The sequence below is a fragment of the Macaca nemestrina genome, chromosome 7 (assembly GCF_043159975.1).
Source record: "Macaca nemestrina isolate mMacNem1 chromosome 7, mMacNem.hap1, whole genome shotgun sequence".
NCBI lineage: Eukaryota > Metazoa > Chordata > Mammalia > Primates > Cercopithecidae > Macaca > Macaca nemestrina.
The window spans coordinates 70,392,782-70,413,967 of NC_092131.1; the positions used below are offsets into that span (position 1 = coordinate 70,392,782).

General features: G+C 36.4%; 1 protein-coding gene across 13 annotated transcripts in view; it reads right to left on the reverse strand.

The window, feature by feature from the left end:
- Positions 1–21,186, reverse strand: part of LOC105478007 (tetratricopeptide repeat domain 6) — a 253,314-nt gene that overhangs the window by 126,907 nt on the left and 105,221 nt on the right. For all 13 annotated transcript variants that reach the window (XR_003017162.2, XR_003017159.2, XM_011734967.3 and 10 more), the window contains one exon: positions 12,792–12,933. Coding sequence is in view for 11 of the 13 variants with exons in the window: in XM_011734967.3 (XP_011733269.2) it covers positions 12,792–12,933 (142 nt within the window). In the remaining 2 variants the exon portion in view is untranslated. The remainder of the gene's footprint in view (positions 1–12,791; positions 12,934–21,186) is intronic.

Here is a 21,186-nt window from a genome sequence, read left to right on the forward strand (position 1 = left end):
TTTAGGAGGTCAGGAGGAATCCCAGGATGGAATGCAGAATGTAATAAAACAGTCTAACTATATTACAAACATATGAAACAATCTCACCCAAAGGGGTGGGGGGAAAAGTTGTTGACCTCAGTTACGTTGGAAATGAGGACATAAAACTTAAGGCAAAAGGAACTGTGTACATAGTGTTACACATTAGGTAATAAAGTTGTATTCCACATGATTATGAATTAACAATTCTGATACTTCTATGCATGTGTACTGGAATTGAAAAATTTAATAAATTGAGGGAGAATTACGAAAGACTGGTTTGTCACTGCTGGAGTACAAGTGGAGTAGAAAAAAAGGAAGGAAACTAGAACGACCCATGAGGTAATGGATTAGAGTTGGATGCATCAGTAAGAACTCATATTTAGCTTACTATAGATACAGATATTTACATATAGAAATATGTAGAGATACATGTATTTATTTATACAAGTTTGTGTACACACATATATTTCCTTGCTTTGACAGCTGACAAGACCTGGAAGCAACAATGCCCAGTAGAAACAAGTACACCTACTGCCTGGATCTTAGTTTTTAATTATATTCCCCAATAAAGAGACCTAGGACTCCTTGTTGAAATGGCTGATTCTAGGACTAGGGCAGGAAATATACAAGATGAACCTAGAATATCTAATACTGCCAAAAATTAAGAAAGTGTTATTTAAAAAATCCCACAATGATAGGGTGTCAAAAGAGACATAGGAGCCAACTGAAGGAGTTCCCAATGGCCAAAGATCAAAAAATTTTATCAAAACTAATAATAATAATGTAATATTGGATTACAGCTCAAAGTATAATGTAAATATTCTCAAATTATACTGACATAAATAAATGACTGAGTAAATAAATAAATGAGAAGAATAGACACACTTCCTATACAGAAGAATTCTAATAAATTTTTGTAGACACTCTACCCTCAAGGAGATGGAGCATAACTCCCCACTTCTTAGGTGTGGCTTTGCATGGTGACTTTCTTCTGAAGAGAATAATATGGGAAGGGAAACAAAGAGAGACTTTAAATGAAGAAACCTGGTAAACACTACCTAGCCAGGTGATGGAGGTTAACATCAACATTGATAAATCATGTCCATAGTACATACCCCTGATACCTGATGAAAATGGCACTTTTTACCTCAGTGGTCTTCCTCAGAAAATCACATAATCCCATCAAATCAGAGAAACATCATGGCTGGGTGTAGTGGCTCACACCTGTCCCAGAACTTTGGGAGGCCAAGGCTGGAGGACCACTTGAGGCCAGAAGTTCAAGACTGGCTTAAGCAAGTAAGAACCTACAAAAAATCTTAAAAATTAGCCAGGTATAGTGGCATGTGCCTGTAGTCCTAGCTACTCAGGAGGCTGAAGTGGGAGGATCACTTGAGCCCTGCAGGTCAAGGCTGTAGTCAGCCACGATCATGTCACTGCACTCCAACCTGGGCAACAGAGCAAGACCCTGTCTCTAAGGAAAGGAAGGGAGGGGAGGAGATCAAGCAAATCCCAAATGGGAGACATTCTACAAAATACCTGACCAGAACTCCTCAAAATTGTCAAAGCCATCAAAAACAAGGAAAGTCTGAGAAAGTATCACAGCCAAGAGGAGCCTAAGACGGACTTGATAACTAAATGTAAATATGGTATCCTGGATGAGATCCTGAAACAGAAAGAGGACATTACATAAAAACTAAGGAAATCTGAATGAAATGTGGATCTTAGTTAACAATAATGTATCAACATTGGTTCATTAATTTTAACAAATGCACCATACTACTGTAATATGTCATATAAATTCCCGAGGGCAGCCATAACAAATTACCACTGCTTGGCTTAAAACAACAAACATTCTCTCACAGTTCAGGATTCAAGGTGAAGGGAGGGCCATGCTCCCTCTGAAGACTTTAGGGAGGAATTCCTCCTTGCTCTTCCCAGCTTCAGGGGTTGCTGGCAATCCTTGGCATTCTTTTGCCTGCAGCAGCATCACTCCAGTTTCTGTCTCCACCAGCACATGGCCTTCTTCTCTGAGTGTCTCTGTATGTGTTCACATGGCATTCGCCTTTTATAAGGTTACAGGATTCAAGGCCCACCCTATGGATGATCTCATCTCAAGATCCTTAACTGCATCTACAAAGATTCTATTTCTAAATAAGGTCACACTCACAGGTGCCATGGGTTAGGACTTGGACATATCTTTTGGAGACAACTATTCAATCCACCATTACTATGTTAATAATAGGAGAAACACAGTGTGGTATGTATGGGAAACTGCCATACTGTCTTTGTAGGTTTTCTGTAAGTCTAAAACTATTTTTAAAAATAAAACTATTATAAAACAATAAGCTGGGCACAGTGACTCATGCCTGTAATCCCAGCACTTCGGGAGGCCCAGGCGGGTGGATCACTTGAGGTCAGAAGTTTGAGACCAGCCTGGCCAATATGGTGAAACCCCATCTCTACTAAAAATATAAAAATTAGTTGGGCATGGTGGCATATGCCTGTAGTCCCAGCTACTTGGGAGGTTGAGGCAGGAGAATAGCTTGAACTCAGGAGGCAGAGGTTGCAGTGAGCTGAGATCACACCATTGCATTCCAGCCTGGGCATTGCAGTGAGATTCCACCTCAAAAAACAAAAAATAAAATAAAATAATAATAAAACAGTAAAAAGAAAAAATTTTTAATAGTTACATACGAAAAAATAATAATCAGGTATTCATGACAAGATCTTGAAGAAAATGTGGTAAGATTTTAAAATAATAGCTTTATGAAGCCACAATATTATTGATAATTATGTTTTGCCACAATATTGATAATTATGTTTTCTTTAATATTTTTATTTACTTGTAATAATATTTAATTGGACTATGCCTTTTCCCCAAAATGATCTGTCTTTCACCAGGAAACTGAGCTCAATTTTAAAGCATCAACTGCAAAAAGACATAACTCTAGCTTTAAAAATGAATGCTTAACAATGACATCTGGAGTGTGGATGATACACAGACTTTCCAGAGTAATACATGAAAACCCAAACCCAGTAAATAAAGATTCACTATTATAAGGTGTCACTGCATCTGGAGTGCTTTTATTTCTAGTCAGAGATATAATCCTCAACTATTCCATATACTTGATCACATGTTTCCTGTTTCCCAGAAGAATACAGTATTTTGAGAAAGGCAGATTTTGTAGTTGCCAGGTAATTTTTCCAGCATAAGACTTCAAAATTAAGTTTTTGGTCTCACTTGTCCTGTTGTGCTGGGCATAGTGCATCACTTTATGCTGTACACACCTAGAGCCAGGAAGTCCTTACTAAAAGATGAATAAACTCTTCCAAAAACAGCTGGCAAATCTTCTAAGGATCACCTACACATTAAGAGGATTTCAGGTATTCAAATGTTATGTCACATATAGTACAGTAATTTTTCCCATGGAGTACACTTCCGGCAGCTTAAGCAACCAGAATAAAACTACTGCCCTAGAAGTTAAGATACAAGTCTCCAAGTAGGAAGGGCAGGAAAGCTATCACTAAACAATAATTTGCTCTCAAGGGAAAGTACAGATGCAACTTCAGGAGAGAATTTATTAAATTAAACTAGTAAATAAGACTAACCATGGTAAATTGCTTCTCCCAGCAATGCTCAGAACTTCTAAGAAGAGTCCTAGGAAAATATTAGAAGCAACAGAGGTAGTGGCTGCCAGAACTTGAAAGGACAATGGCTGTTGCATAGCAAACTGAATGACTAACTCTGAAGCATCCTGGGTTAATGTGTGTTTAACAGTTCCTGCATACCTCCTAAGGCCATGATGCATATTATAAGCTGATACGATAACTCTTGTTCATACTGATGACCCAAGGTCAGAGTATTCTGTTCACTAAGGGAAAGAGACATGCAAATTAGTTTCAGGGTCAAGTTAAGTTTCATTTAAATGAAACCTAAGGCAGAATATCAGTTTTCAAAATGTAATCTGAGACCCTGGGGAAGGTTATTTGCCTTTTTCACTATGTTAACATTTGCATTGATGGGGGAAAAAAAAAAATATATATATATATACACACACACACACACACACACACACACACATATGTGTATATATATACACACACATATATATGTGTATATATGTATATATGAGTGTGTATATATATTATATATATGGTAAAACTCACAGTGCCAAAGTATGAATCAAGACAGCAGCACCTTAAAAGTGCCCACCAGAAAGAAGGAAAAAATTTTAACTTTATTAAATCTCCAAACATCTTAATATTTAATGTGATTAAATGAGAAATACAAACAAAATACATCTGTGGCCATGGTGAAGTATGATGGTGGTTTGGAGGAAATGCATGTGTGCTATTGTTTGAGTTGTGAACTGAACTAGCCTCCATTTTCATTTAAGAAAACAAACATCAAACCATGTTTATTGAGACTTGGGTATATGGCAAGATTTTTCTTAAAAAGGAAAGAAGCAAACTTGTCACTTCAAACAAAACAACCGAGTGTATTTGTGACAACGAAAAAAATTGAGCTTTTGAACAAAAATTAGAATTTTGGAAAACGTGTGTCCCTTACCATGAGTTTGCAAGGTTCCCAATGCTAAATAACTTTTCTGACAATTTTAAAAATAATCTATTTTGATATTGTGTATTATACTGAAATGTGTCAATATTTGAAGAGTTAAATAACTGAATGAACAACATTTTCCAAATAACTAATGTGTGATGTTATTTGAAATAATGCATGAGTAAAAGATCCATTCAAAGTACAAGATAAAACAATAGATTTTAACATAATAAAGTATGGAAGTCATCAGTACAGTTTCAGATTTCAATTGCAACAAGGTTTTTTATTGTAAACATCATCATGTAACAATTATCTTTTTAACTGAGGCTAAATTTTTTTTCTTTTTTTTCTCTGTTCCACGGACCGCAATTTTGGTATTAGGCTTTTTATTTTGAGATAATTGTAGATTCACATACAGTTTTAAGAAATAATACAAAGATATCCCATCTTCCCTTTATCCAGTTTAGCCCAAAGACAATATCATGCAAAACCATAGTACCATATCATAAACAACATGTTGACATGAAACAGTCAAGCTACAAAACATTTCCATCATCATAAGGGATCCATCTTGTCCTTTAAAGTCTTACTCATCCTAACCCCCATCCTGAAAACCTGGAAACCACTATTCTATTCTTTATTTGTATAATTTTGTCATTTCGAGGAAGTTATATAATGAAATTACACAGTATGTAATCTTTTAGAATTGGATTTTTCAGCATAATTATCTTAAGATTCATTGTTGTTGCATATATCAATAGTTACTTCCTTTTTACTGGCGATTAGTATTCCATCTATGGATGTACCACAGTTTTCTTAACCCACTGAAGGATATCCAGAGTGTTTCCTGTTTGAGCTTTTTTGTTTTTTTCACTGTGCAACCTGCTTCAGTATTCATAGCTCACAGGTAAGGCGGCTGAGCAATGGTTCAAGGCTGCAGTTTACTCTGGCATGAGTACGCTGTGAGAAGCCCACAGAGAGTTTGGCTTCTATTAATAAAGCTGTGATGACCTTTGTGTACAAATTATAATGTAATTATAAATTTTCATTTCTGTAAGATAAGCACCCAGGCATGCAATTGCTGGGTTGTATGCATGCCCGGACACTTTATCTTACAGAACTGCATGCATACTTTGGATTTTTCTCTAATTACCAAACTGCTTTCTAGACATCTGTACCATTTTACCTTCCCAAAAACAATATATCAACGATCCTATTTCTCTTCCACATCCTTACTAGCATTTGATGTTATCACTATTATTTTATTTTAACCATTCTGTAGTAATATTTTATGGTGGTTTTAATTTGCATTTCCCTAACAGCTAATGATGTTGAGCATCTTTTCATATGCTTCTTTGCCATCTACATATCCTATTTGGTGAAATGTTTATTAATGGTTTTGCCCACTTTCCAGTTAGATTTTTTATATTGAGTTTTGAAAATTCATTATGTATTCTAGATACTAATTTTTTGCTGGATATGTGTTTTGCAAAATATTTTCTCCGAGTCTGTGGCTTGTATTTAATCCTCTTAACAGGGTCTTTTGAAGAGAAAAAAAGTTAATTCTGATGAAGTCCAATTTACCTATTTTTCCTTGTACAAATAGTGCTTTTGATGTCAAGTCTAAGAATGCTTTGCCTAGCCCAAAATCCCAAAGATCTCCTATTTTTTTCTACAAGTTTCATAGTTTTATATTTTACATTTGTCTACAAACTATTATTTTAAGTCATTTTTTATAGGATGCAAGACTTAGGTCAGGGTTCTTTTTTTGGCTAAGGGATGTACAATTGATTCAGCAGCAATTGTTTGAAAAGGCCATCCTACACCATTGAATACTTTTTGGATTTTTATTAAAAAAATCAGTTGTGCATATCTGTAGGAGTCCATTTGTGGGTTTTCTACTCTGTCCCATTGATCTATAGGCCTATGCATCCACCAAGACCACACAATCTTAATGACTGTAACACAGTAAGTCAGGAAGTCAGCTAAACTGATTTCTCCCATTTCATTTTTCTTATCCAAAATTATTTTAGCTCTTCTACTTCCTTTGCATTTCCATACAAACTTTAGAATACTCCTGTTTACATGTACAAAAAAAGCCTTGCTGGAAATTTGACAGGAATTGCTTAAATCTGTGTATCAATTTGAGGAGAAATGACAGGTTTACTGTCCTGATTCTTCCAATCTATAAATAGGGAATCCTTCTATTTACTTAGATCACTTTTATTTCTTTTATCAGCATTTTGTAGTCCTCAGCATCTAACTCTTACACATGCTTTGTTAGATTTACACTTAATTATTTCAGTTTTAAGCAATTATAAATGATACAGTTTTAATTTCAGTATATATTTCAGTACATGTTCATCTATAGATACATAGAAATACAATGAATTATTCATGTTTATTTTGTATCCTGTCACTTTACTGAGCTCAGTTATTAGTTCTGTGAGATTATTCTTGTACAGATTCCTCAGAACTTGTTTATTTATTTATGTATTTATTTATTGACATGGGGATCTCACTGTTGTCTAGGCTGGAGTGCAGTGGCATGATCACGGCTCACTGCAGCCTCAAACTCCCAGGTTCAGGTGATCCTCCCACCTCAGCCTCCCAGAAAGCCCTAAGGCCATGGGACTACAGGCACATACCACCATGCCCAGCTAATTTTTGTATTTTTTGTAGAGATGGGATTTTGTCATGTTGCCCCAGCTGGTCTCAAACTCTTGGGCTCAAGCAAGCTGCCTGCCTTGGCCTCCCAAAGTGCTGGGCTTACAGGCATGAGACACTGCACCCGGCTGATTCCTCAGAGTTTTCTATGTAGACAATCATGTCATCTGCACATAGGGGCAGCTGTATTGCTTCTTTGCTGGTCTGCAAGCTTTTCTTTCCCTTTCTTGCCTTAGTGCACCGCCTAGAATTTCCAGCACTATGTTGAATAAGAGTAGTGTGGGGAAACAATCAGGCTTTCACCATTAAATACTATGTTAGCTGTAGGTTTTTGTAGCTGCTCTTTATCAAGCTGTAGAAGTTTCCCTCCATTCCTATTTTTCTGAAAATTTTTATCATGAAAATGGGTGATGAAATCTGTCAAATGCTTTCTCTTCATTGATTAATATGATCATGTAATTTTTCTTCTTTATTCTGTTAAAATGATGAATTACAAAGATTGACTTTCCAGTACTGAGCCAGCCTCAAATCTCTGGAATAATTCCCTAAAGTCGTGGTGGATAATTCCTTTTATGTATTTTTAATTCTATGACCTAACATTTGTTAAGGATTTTTATATCCAATATTTTTTTTCTTTTTTTTAAAATTTATTATTATTATTATACTTTAAGTTCTAGGGTACATGTGCATAACGTGCAGGTTTGTTACATATGTATACTTGTGCCATGTTGGTGTGCTGCACCCATCAACTTGTCAGCACCCCTCAACTCGTCATTTACATCAGGTATAACTCCCAGTGCAATCCCTCCCCCCTCCCCCCTCCCCATGATAGGCCCCGGTGTGTGATGTTCCCCTTCCCGAGTCCAAGTGATCTCATTGTTCAGTTCCCACCTATGAGTGAGAACATGTGGTGTTTGGTTTTCTGTTCTTGTGATAGTTTGCTAAGAATGATGGTTTCCAGCTGCATCCATGTCCCTACAAAGGACACAAACTCATCCTTTTTGATGGCTGCATAGTATTCCATGGTGTATATGTGCCACATTTTCTTACTCCAGTCTGTCACTGATGGACATTTGGGTTGATTCCAAGTCTTTGCTATTGTGAATAGTGCCGCAATAAACATACGTGTGCATGTGTCTTTATAGCAGCATGATTTATAATCCTTTGGGTATATACCCAGTAATGAGATGGCTGGGTCATATGGTACTTCTAGTTCTAGATCCTTGAGGAATCGCCATACTGTTTTCCATAATGGTTGAACTAGTTTACAATCCCACCAACAGTGTAAAAGTGTTCCTATTTCTCCACATCCTCTCCAGCACCTGTTGTTTCCTGACTTTTTAATGATCGCCATTCTAACTGGTGTGAGATGGTATCTCATTGTGGTTTTGATTTGCATTTCTCTGATGGCCAGTGATGATGAGCATTTTTTCATGTGTCTGTTGGCTGTATGAATGTCTTCTTTTGAGAAATGTCTGTTCATATCCTTTGCCCACTTTTTGATGGGGTTGTTTGTTTTTTTCTTGTAAATTTGTTTGAGTTCTTTGTAGGTTCTGGATATTAGCCCTTTGTCTGATGAGTAGATTGCAAAAATTTTCTCCCATTCTGTAGGTTGCCTGTTCACTCTGATGGTAGTTTCTTTTGCTGTGCAGAAGCTCTTTAGTTTAATGAGATCCCATTTGTCAATTTTGGCTTTTGCTGCTGTTGCTTTTGGTGTTTTAGACATGAAGTCTTTGCCCATGCCTATGTCCTGAATGGTACTACCTAGGTTTTCTTCTAGGGTTTTTATAGTATTAGGTCTAACATTTAAGTCTCTAATCCATCTTGAATTAATTTTCGTATAAGGAGTAAGGAAAGGATCCAGTTTCAGCTTTCTACTTATGGCTAGCCAATTTTCCCAGCACCATTTATTAAATAGGGAATCCTGTCCCCATTTCTTGTTTTTCTCAGGTTTGTCAAAGATCAGATGGCTGTCGATGTTTGGTATTATTTCTGAGGACTCTGTTCTGTTCCATTGGTCTATATCTCTTTTTTGGTACCAGTACCATGCTGTTTTGGTTACTGTAGCCTTGTAGTATAGTTTGAAGTCAGGTAGCGTGATGCCTCCAGCTTTGCTCTTTTGACTTAGGATTGTCTTGGCAATGCAGGCTCTTTTTTGGTTCCATATGAACTTTAAAGCAGTTTTTTCCTATATCCAATATTTATAAGGAATTATCTTAATCTGTTTTGCACTGCTGTAACAGAACACTTGAAACTGGGTAATTTATAAAGAATAAAAATTTATTCTCTCACAGTTCTGGAGGCTGGAAAGAAGTCCAAGATCAAGACACTGATCTGATGTAGGCCTTCTTACTATGTCCTCACATGGGGAAGGCAGAAAGGCCAAGAGGGAAAAAGAGGGCTGAACTTGCCCATTTCTAATAGCATTCTTCCCACCCATAAGGGCCTACTCACATCTTAAAGGTCCCACCTCTCAATACTGTTACAATAACAATTAAATTTCAACATGAGTTTTGGAGGAGACAAACATTTGAACCATAGCAAGGATATTGGTCTGCATTTTTCTTTCTTCCTTTTGTGTGTTTGTTTGTTTGTTTGTTTACTGCCTAGTTTAGGTACTAGGGTATTACTAGCTTCAAAAAATGAATTGAGAAGTCTTCCCTCCTCTTATTTTCTTAAAGAGATTGTATAGAATCAGTGTTAACTGTTCCTTAAATGTGTGGTAGAATTCTCTCTAGTAAAATCATCTGGGCTTACATATTTAGGAGAAGTGGAATGTTCTATAAATCAATAATTCAATTTCCTTAATACTTATAGGGCTATTCAAATAATCTATTTCATACTGGGTGAGTTGTGGTAGTTTGTGTTTTTCGAGAATTTCTTCACATCATCTAAGTAATCAAGTGTATGTGTGTATAGAGTTGTTCATAGTATTCCTATATTAATCTTTTGATATCTACAGGGTCTGTAGTAGCACCTCATTTCATTTATAATATTGGTAACTTATGGCTTTTCTTTTTTTCTTGTCAGTCTTGCCAGAGATTAATTTCATTGATCTTTTCAAATGACTAGCTCTTCCTTTCATTAATTTTCCTTACTGTTTTTCTGTTTTCCATGTCATTGATTTCTGTTTTTATTCCTTCCTTCTGCTTGTTTTTGGTTCATTTTGCTCTTTTTTTTCTTGGTTCTTAAGTGGGAGCTTAAATTATTAATTTGAGACTTTCTCTTTTCTATTGAAAACATTTAGTGCTATAAATTCTGCTTAGCTATGTCCCACAAACTTTGATATGTTGTATTTTCATTTTCATTCAGTTCAATGTATTTTTTAAATTCCTAGCAACTTCTCCTTTACCATAGATTATTCATAGTTGTACCATTTGGAGTTAGATTGTGTTAGATTCCAAGTGTTCGGAGATTTTTGTTATCTTCCTCTTAGTGATTTCTAGTTTTAGTCCCTTATGGATTTGCTCTATCCTGGTATATGTTTTGTGGCATCTGAAAAGAATATGCATTTTGCTTTTGTTGGGTACAGTGTTCTATAAATTTCAACTGGAACCTACTGGTTGATGAGGTTGTTGCTGATTTTCTAAGTGTTCTATGAATTCTTGAGAGAGAAATGCAGAACTCTCCAACTATAATTGTGGAATTGTCTATTTCTCCTCTCAGTTCGTAGATTTTGCTTTGCATGTTTTGCAGTTCTATGGTCTGGTGCATATATTTTTTAAGACTGGCAGGTCTTCTTGATGTGCTGACACTTTTATCATTATGTAATGTCCTCTGTGTCTCTGAGAACTTTCTTTGCTTGGAAGTCTATCTTATCTGATATTAATATAGCCATTCCCACTTTTCTTTGATGGATGCTTGTGTATTTTTAACCTTTTTATTTTCAAACTGGCTATATCATTATGTTTTAAATTTGTTCCTTGTAAATATTATATATCTGGGTCATGTGTTTTAATCCATTTTACCACTATGTCATTTAATTGCTAAATTCAAACCATTTACATTTAAATTAGGGTTTAAGTCTGTCATTTTAGATTTTGTTTCCTGTCTGCTCTGGTTTCTTTTGTTTCTCTGTTTTTTTTTCCTGTCTTCCTGTACATTACTTGAACATATTTTAGAATTCTACTTTTATTTATTTATAGTGTTTTTAGTGTATCTCTTTGTATAGCTTTTGAATTGTTACTCTAAGCATTACATTTTATAAATATAGCTTACCACAATTGACTGAGGGTATTATTTTACTAGTTCAAGTGATATGTAGAAATCTCACCTCCCTTTATGTCTCTTTAAGACATAGAATATGTCTTAAATATGTCCTCTAAATTCTGTTACAACCACATCAGCATGATAAATTTTGCTTCAACGGACAAACATAACTTAGAAAACTCAAAAGGAGAAGGAAGTTTTATAGTACTTACCCATATTTTTGCTTTACATGGGCTTTGTTCCTTCTATATATTCCTGAATTTTTTCTCTTATTTCTCTCTATTTAGAGAACTTTTCCTAGCCATTCTTTTAGGGTAGGTATGCTGGCAACAAATTTTCTTCTATCTGAGAATGTCTTGATTCCTTCATTCCTAAAGGATATTTTTCTGGACATAGGATTCTGGAACACAGTTGTTTTCTTCCAGCACTTGAAAAATGTTCTGCCACTTACTTCTGGCCTCCATCACTTCTCATGAGAAACCCATTTCCATTCAAATTGTTTTTCCCCTACAGGTAGCATGTCCTTTCTTTTTTGTTGCTTTCTTTATCTTAATATAATGCCCCTCTGTGTCTCTGAGAACTTTCCTTGCTTGGAAGTCTATCTTATCTGATATTAATATAGCCATTCCCACTTTTCTTAGATTGATGTTTGGTTTTTCTTTATCTTTCATTTTCAGAAGTTTGAATATTATGTGATTTGTTCCATATTCCTTTGGATTTTTCCAGTTTGGGATTTGCTCAGGCTCCTGAATCTATAGCTTTCTGCCTTTTGCCAAACTGGTAACTTTTCAGATATAATTTATTTCAATACTTTTCAGTCTCTCCCCATCTTTTGTGATAACACAAATACTAGATCTTTTGTTATAGTCCCTCAGATTCCCCAAGGTTCTATTGGCCTCCTAGCATGTTAATAGATATAATTCACATAAAAAATTATTGAGGTGTTCTATAATTTTTTTTGAGACAGGGTCTCTCTCTGTTGTCCAGGCTGGAGGTCAGTGGTGCAATCACGGCTCATTGGAGGCCTCAATTGCCTGGGCTCAAGTGATTCCCTCATCTTAGCCTCCCAAGTAGCTGGGACCACAGACATGTGCCACCCAGCTGGGTTATTATTTGTAGATACAAAGTCTCGTTATGTTGGCCAGACTGGACTCAAACTCCTGGGCTCAAGCAACCCTCTCGCTATGTCCTCCCAAAGTTCTGGGATTACAGGCATGAGCTACCACACCTGGCCAGCCCTCAACAATTTTTAAGAGTAAAACAAGTCTCCTGAAACCAAAAAGTTTGAGGACCTGTGAGGTACAAAAAAGTAATATTAAAGAAAGTTTCTTACTTCCTCTCCCAAGACTTGCAAGTGTGGTTTGTGAGCACGCTCTCTAGTTCCTTGTGCCAATTCAGGTGGTATCCCTTGTGGTGTCAGAGGAATATGGACATATTCTTGGTTGTCATCCATAACAGGAATTCCATATAATATTCTACAATGTGATAAGAACAGTAAGTTTGTTTTTAAGTAATTGACAAAGCATAAGATATTTGCCCTCATTTCATAACTCCACTGAAATAAACACATAGACATTTGACACCTGCACTAAACAGAGAATGTGTAGAAGTCAGATAATCCAAAATGAGAAATAATCCAAAAAATGCTAATATCTGGTTCTTAATACATTTTAATAGTAACATTTATGATGATTTTCTTTCATTATACTGGAATAATAAATTCACCCTATGAAAGCCTAGTTACAAAAGAAGTTTAAAAAAAAAACCTTCTCTACCTTCTGATCTCTCACCTACTCCCCATTCCAAGCCCACATATACACACAGAGTTTCATTTCTTGGACTGGGGCAAAGCATCAGCCTAAGCAGAAGTGCCTTCTCACATTATGGTTTTCCCTTCTTGCTGGGATGAACAGAAAACTGTTCAGGCATCAAGTCTTTCTTTTAGACTACAAGCTACATATACGTAAGAATATATATGGAACAAAACTTATCAATACAAGATTAAGCTAAAGAGATGAGATAAATCAAAATTTGAAGGTAAAATGTGTCATTAATTACTGACCTACAGACTGGCTTAAAAATACATTAACTTTTGTACTGTAACACTTAACTGTAAAATAAATATAAAATAAACATAAAGACAAAATATCCAAGAATATATACATAGTCAAGTGCCACATACATATTATAGATATATCGATTTCACATTGAAGCATTTAGAGCTACTGTTTCCTCTAACTTATTGATACACTATTATATGAAGAATCACTTTATGAGTTACCAAATGTGAAAATTAAGCATACAAAAACCCAACTGATTACAGCAGGTTAATAATATACTGAAATCCTCAAATCCCATCATTCCTGCTGTTAAGAAGTAGACCCACTCAGAGCCAGGCTGGAGAAGACACGGCTTTGTCAGAGTTGAGTCATGAATAAAAGCTTCCTATCTTACCTACTAAAATACTTGAATTCAAGGAGAGTTTAAAACTCTACTCCCAGCAAGGTGAATACCACTGCCACTTAACACCCATTCCATCCTCCTTCTAATGTGCTTTTCTGAACTGCCAAGGATAGAAAGGTAAAACTCTCTTGGACAGGCATGGTGGTTCATGCCTGTAATCCCAGCACTTAGGGAGGCTGAGGCAGGGAGATCACTTGAGGCCAGGAGTTCAAGACCAACCTAGTCAACAAAGTGAAACCTCGTCTCTACTAAAAACACAAAAATTAGCTGGGTGTAGTGGCACACACCTGTAGTCCCAGCTACTCAGGAGGCTGAGACATAACAATTGTTTTAACTCAGAGTGCGGAGGTTCCAGTGAGTCAAGGTCACGCCACTGCACTCCAGCCTGGACAACAGAGTCAGATTCTATCTTAAAAAAAAAAAAAACTCTCCTGAGGCCAGTGTTCTCGATATTATCTAGAATCCACTAACCAAATGCCATTCAGAAGGCAGAAGGTTCTGATGTTTCTGTTGGCAAGTACAGTCACGACAATGTTGAGTTCTTCTGTAGCAGTGTTCCAGCAAAGTTACGACTTTGTGAGTTGTGTTTTTTATTTGTTTGTTTTTTGCCAGTGAGCACGTCAAACAGACACAGTGTGGCTCCAGAGTCCAAAGCTGTGACAGTAAAGGCTACTTAATCCCTGAATCTCAGTTAAGGTGGTACGTTGCCAGTGCTGGCTTCCAGATATGCTGCCTTCCTGTGTCAGGAGCAGCAGCGTCCCAGGCAGCCAGTTAAACATGCTCTGTGAGTCATCCCCAGGAGATGTCCCTACCTAATGCCCCATTTTTCTAACCCTCTCATTTATTTTAAAACACCAAATTCCCATTACTAAGTCCTTTTTTGCTTAAAATAGCTACAGCTGTGATATGATTTGGCTGTGTCCCCATCCAAATCTCACCTTGAATTGTAGTTCCCATAATCCCCATGTGTTGTGGGAGGGACTCGGTGGGAGGTAATTGAATCATGGGAGTGGTTACCCCATAGTGCTGTTCTCATGATGTGAGTGGTTTATCACAAGAGCTGATGGTTTTATAAGGGGCTTTTCCCCCTTTTGTTCATCACTTCTCCTTGCTGCCACCATGTGAAGAAGGACATGTTTGCTTCCCCTTCCACCATGATTGTAAGTTTCCTGAGGCCTCCTCAGGCCTGCAGAACTGTGAGTCAATTAAGCCTCTTTCTTTTATAAATTACCCAGTCTTGATTAGCAGCATATGAACAGACTAATATAAGATGTTTCTGTTTTCTGAAGCTGAATTCCAGTGTATCCAGAAAAACAAAAGAACAGGGGAAAGTCTAGGGACTAAGAGAATGAGCCAAGTGAATGCAAACATCAGGATGAATAAGTATTTCTAAGATAGGTTGGGAGGAGAAGGAGATGGTGATGAGGAGAGCGGTGACTAAGAAGTTATCTAGAAGCACTGCTGTACTTTTCTCTGGCTCTAAGCCAGAAACAGGATAGTAAAAGTCATTTATAACTTACTGTCTTTTGCTCTTTCATATTCCAAAAGCACGCTAAATAAACAGAAATTGGACTGGTTGGAAGAAAGTGAAGGTCACTGGACATTCTAGAGTGCATAGTTCTGGTAGACATGAATGGAGGCTTTGGTGGAAAGTCTTACCTAAGGTTAGCCTTTATGTTCCTGTATGACAAAGATGAAGCACTTACCTGGAAATTTTTATCCAGATTTTCCCTGCTTCCTTCTTTCTGTCCAGAGAAAAGAACCAACCCTTTCTAGAGTTCTGTCTGGAAAACACCACTATCTCAGTGGTTCAGACTGAAAATCTCTTCATCACCAATCTCTTCCTCACTCCCAACAGTAATGACTATTTCTGTTCATTCTCCCTCCATGATGTCTCTCCTGTTCATTGCATCTTCTCTCATCTGAGTCCTGTGATACCATCTTTGCTGGTCCCTTACTTCCAGACCCTCCCTCCTCCAATCCATGCCACATATCCCTGAAACTGTTGTTACCAGTCACCCCCTCTCCAAACATCTCACTGACTACACACACAGTATATATAACCCAAGCTCCTGACTCTGGCAGTCAGGGTCCTTCACAGTCTGGGCACCATCTACTTTGCCAACTCTGCTTCCTTCCCCCAACCTCCCACCCAAGCTACATTTGCAATGCAAAAAAAAAAATGCCTTATGTGCTGGGATTACTCCAGGAGCAATAGGGGAAACAGGCAAAATCAACAGGCCATTATAGTACCGAGTGGCTATGGAAATGGAGAATGATGAGAGCAAGACCTTCAGATCTCAACTCCTCCACAGACCTTTACAAATCCTCCTCTGCCCAGCCCAGATTCATGTCTGACTCCCTGGTTTCCCTGTTGCATTTCATCTGCTCTTTCATTATACAATATACTGCATTCTATTCCATATGCCTTTTTCACAGTAGAGCATAGGCTTGTTTGGGAGAAAAAGTGAGACTTACTCATTTTCTGTCTCCCAAAAACTTGAATGGAGTAGGTACTAAATAAATATTGTTGAATTTTGGCTGAGTAAGAAAAGTCTCAGAGCCAAAGCCAGCCCCATACTCTACCCTGGGAAACAGAATCACTGGTAAGGCACGAGATGCCGGGGGTTCTTGAAGTGTGTTCCCTACTGAGCAGCATTATTATCATATAAGAACTTGTTAGGAATGCAAGTTATTGAGCCCACCACAGACCTGAGTCAGAAACTCAGGAGCTGAGGCCTAGCCATCTGTGTTATAACCAGCCCTGAAGGTAATTCTGTACACTCTGAAGATGGAGAACAACTGAGGTACTCAATCTTTCCTAAAACAGCCTAATCATAAGAATATCCTGGGATGAAATCAAATTTGCATCTTCCCAGACCCCTTCTCTGAAGATTCTAATTCAGTAGGTTTGTGATAGAGCCTGGGAATTGACAAACTTATCAAACAACCCAGATGACTCTTATCCTCAAGAAAGACTAAAAATCACTAATATAGTAGAAAGAGTGAGCCTTTAGAATGAGGTTAGAAAACAGAATTTGAGCCCCTCATTGTGCTGTTTCCTTCTTCAGTCTGTTTCCTCATTTACAAATGGCAACAGTGAGTTTTTCAGAGTCAAATGTCTTAGAAATCATGAGTGTGAAGAGGCTTGCACACAGAATATGCTAAGAAAGTGATTGATATTATAACCACTATTGCTTATGATCATTGAGGGAGTTGAATGAAGGAAACAAGCCCACCTCTCTTGGAGTGAAAGTTAAACCTCCTTTTGGGTCCACATTGGCATCCCATGAGGCCAGAGAGAGAAATGTATTTCTGATTGTATGATGCTGTTAAAGAAGTTTGGAAAACATTTGTTCTAAGTTGTGAGTACTCTGAAAAAATCTCTGCACACATCTTCTACGAGTTACATAAAGGTGACTGTGAGTTACATCTTGTGAAGCATGGAGAAGGGATCTCCCTCCAGCAATCCTCCCCTACCTTGGCATGACCCTAACAGACAGGTTCTCCATCACAGCTTCACTATCTCTTCCTTAACAAATTTATCTTGCTCTTTGGTGTACAAAAGCCTGCGAGAGGCTTCACAGGATGTAGATCACAGTCACTCTTAGGTAACTCATAGAAGATGTATACAGGGAAATTTGAAGAGTGCTCACATACAAAAGTTTCATCAAAGTCAATCTCACATGCAATGGTTCTATTCTAGATACCATTTTTTTAAAGTGCTCATAGCAAACTGATTCACACTAAACTGATTTCACAACCCACTCACTGGGTCGCAATTCACAATTTGAAAAACATTAACTTACAGAGAATGTTGTTTAAAAAGCATAAGCCAAGGTCTGGAAAAAGCTTTAGGTTTTCATCTTCTTGAAAATGTTAATCTACAAATAACTTTCTTTAGTCTTTTATAATTTTTTTCTTTGAAATCTACAGCAGAGGCATATGAATACTTCGTATGTTTTAAAAAGATCAGAAAATATAGTCTTGATAAAATAACAAGTCTATAGAAGAGTAAGTGTATAACTATATATATGTGTATATATATATATACATTTTACAAAACATGATTGGGGAGGGGGAAATTGTATTTTTAATCATTGTAACTTCATTGCTACATGCAAACAGTGACATCTGGTGGAATGTTACTGCTTTACTTTTTTAAAAATCCAGCTTTCACATACTGGCAATTATGGAAACAGACAAATTTCCAAATAATTCCTTTTTTGGTATTTCCATGTAAAAACAGAAATACACAAGTGTTAACTCTTACCAGACATTGATAGTGCATACTGAAATGATTTTTTGTCATCCCAAACTGTATTTTTAAAAACATGCTGAAGACCTACTGACAGGACTATTTGTTCAAAGTGAATATAACAGAAATTTAAAATGAGGTTACTATTAATTCCAGTTCTATCTCTGCCACCAACTGTGACATAGAGTGCAAAGCTTTGCCTCAGTCTCCTCATCCATAATATGAGAGGTTTAGGCTAGGGAACTACTAAGATGTCTTATAACTCTGTTCAATGTACTGCTGCGACATATACCACCAACTCACACAGTGATTCTCATGTTCTTTGGTGTAATACCTTAGGTCACTGCTTGGATTATGCAGCAAGGAACAAAGCCGTGTAAGGGGTAGGGGTGGGGCCAGGATTAGACCTGATCATTGAGAAATGACAGATGGTAGGGGGAAGGTCAGTCGCAGATACCTAAACTGGTAGGAAATAAAAAGCATATGAGACAGAACAGAGTATTACAAATGAAGTGTAACAGACCACAGGTCTTGGGTGTACTATAATTAGAAAGGTTTAGTATGAGATGATGGCACATTTGGGTGGGGGGCAACCAGTGATAGGAAGTATAAAACCAGGCAATATTCAGAGACTACAAAGCTTTCAGTAATTAACATCAGAGAAGTCTCCCACAATGACCAAGGCCACATCCTTGGCCTAGAATCAAAACAGGATTTTCAGTTCCTAGGAGGCAACAAGCAATAGTAAGATAAAATCCTCATCCTATATAAGCAGAAGCCCAGGTTCCAAAATTGGTTCACAATTGATCAAATACAAACCACCAGGGGCAAGTAAAATATGCTTCACACAGATTATCCAACTAAGCTCCTCAGATTCTTCCTAGATTAGGTCAAATTGGTCCTAAAAACAGAATGAGGGTAAGTATACAAATTAAGCATAAAGAGAAAAAATGAAAGGGCCTTTCACAAATACACAAAGCAGTAGAATATAATAAAAACCACATTTAAAATTATGAAGACCTGGGTTTGAATCCCAGCTGTTACCAGCTACATAAACATGGACTAGTCAATCATTATGCTGTATTTTTTATTTGGGAAATAAAATTATTTTATCTACTACTTAGAGTTGTTATTAATACAAAATTATATAATAAATGTAGTGTATTTCAATGCATTTTTCTGTTGGATAATTTTCCATTTTCTTAACAAATATTACTACCTTATTTGAAGAATTTGGATAAAATCTTTCAAATAAAAGCACATCTTAAATATTTGATTTGTAAGCTATCATCAGTAGAGATAGTAAGTCAAACTACTCATATATGTGTCCTTACATTTTTATTTATATATATAGATATATACCCTCAAAGGAATATGTTATCAAAATAACATCTATAATGTCATTTTCATAAAATGTATGTATATATAATATATGTATATGCACAGAAGAAAAGCTTATAGTAATCTACCTATAGAAAGCCTGATAGGAAAAGGTCACCCTTAGTACAATATTTTTAACAATCATAGAGAGAAACTATAGAGGCAAATTTTTCAGATCCTGTCCCATCCCACCCCCAGTGCCTTTCAGATTCTGACTGACTCAACTGCTAACATAAACCTGCATCTCTGGTTCTCCTACTTAAGATCTAAAAGTACTATTCTAATACCTCCAAGATAAACAGTCAAAAAATGCCTGGTAAATCTAGCCAATATTAACTTTGGGGAGCCAGAAATAATTTGCCTTCATTCAAAGTTGAGTACACAGAAAAACCCAAAATGATTTCTGTGAAGACTGTCTCCAAGCTACAAAAATGAAATACAGCATTCAAAAAGTGACAGGAACATCCTTTTGGGAAAGATTTATTATAGGACACAAAAATATTTTAGAAAGATTCTGCTTTTTTTCTTGAGGTAATAAAATTCATATAAACAAAAGAGATTCTCTTAAGAGACTGATAGAATTTAGAAAAAAATCTGTAAATGCCATAGCAGTCTCACAATGGAAATTAGAAGGACTTTTTAAAATTTATACCACAGAAAATGAAACCACTGAAGAACAGAGGTTTAAGAGATAAATCTAAGCAAAACAATGATAAATATAGAGGAAAGATAGTGAAGATCCAACATACAGCTAATTGATATTCCTGAAGAAATGCACAAAATAAATAGAATAGAAACATTACTCCACATAAAACAAAAAAGTCTTATAGTGAAGAACTATATTTGCATACAAGAAAGGCTTTCCACGTACCCCTAAAAATTAATTAGAAAGCAATCCAGTCTCAAACATATGCTAGGGAAACTGTTCATTTTAAAGCAAAACATAAAAATTCTGTAAGCGTAAAGATGAGTAGGAGAAACATATTACATGCAAATAAATGAAAAACGGGTTGGCTTTAGATTTCTGTCTCACAAGATTAGACATCAGATAATGATACAAACAAAAAACACATAGGCAAATGCTGGCAGATAAAACAGATTATAGGAAATAGCAAAGAAGCAAAAAAGGAAAAAGAAAATATAAAATGACAAAATAATACCAAGTACATCTGATAGGACAATAAATGAATATGGGGTGACGCAACCTATTAGAAAAAAACCTATCAGAAAAAAATTCTGATTAGCTCAAAAAATACTTAAGTCTATGCATTCTACAAGGGACACAACTAAGACAGACTAAAATTAAAATGGAAATATATGCCATATAAATAAAGCAAAAAATAAAACAAAGTAGCTTTCATTTTTATGGGTTAAGTGTACAATGAAAACAAAATGATCACAATCAACAGTTTCTTGAACTTCTCTCGCACACACAGAAAAAAATTGTTTTATGTAATACACATGTTGTTTCTGAATTTAGTTCTAACCCTTTCAGAATACAGAGCTCTACTTCATTCTTTATTATGGTTGCAATGCATCTCATTATTGAGCGCACAATTAAAATTCTTCCATGATGGACACTTAGGTTGTTTCCAGTTTTTAGTTATTATAAAAAGCGATATGATGA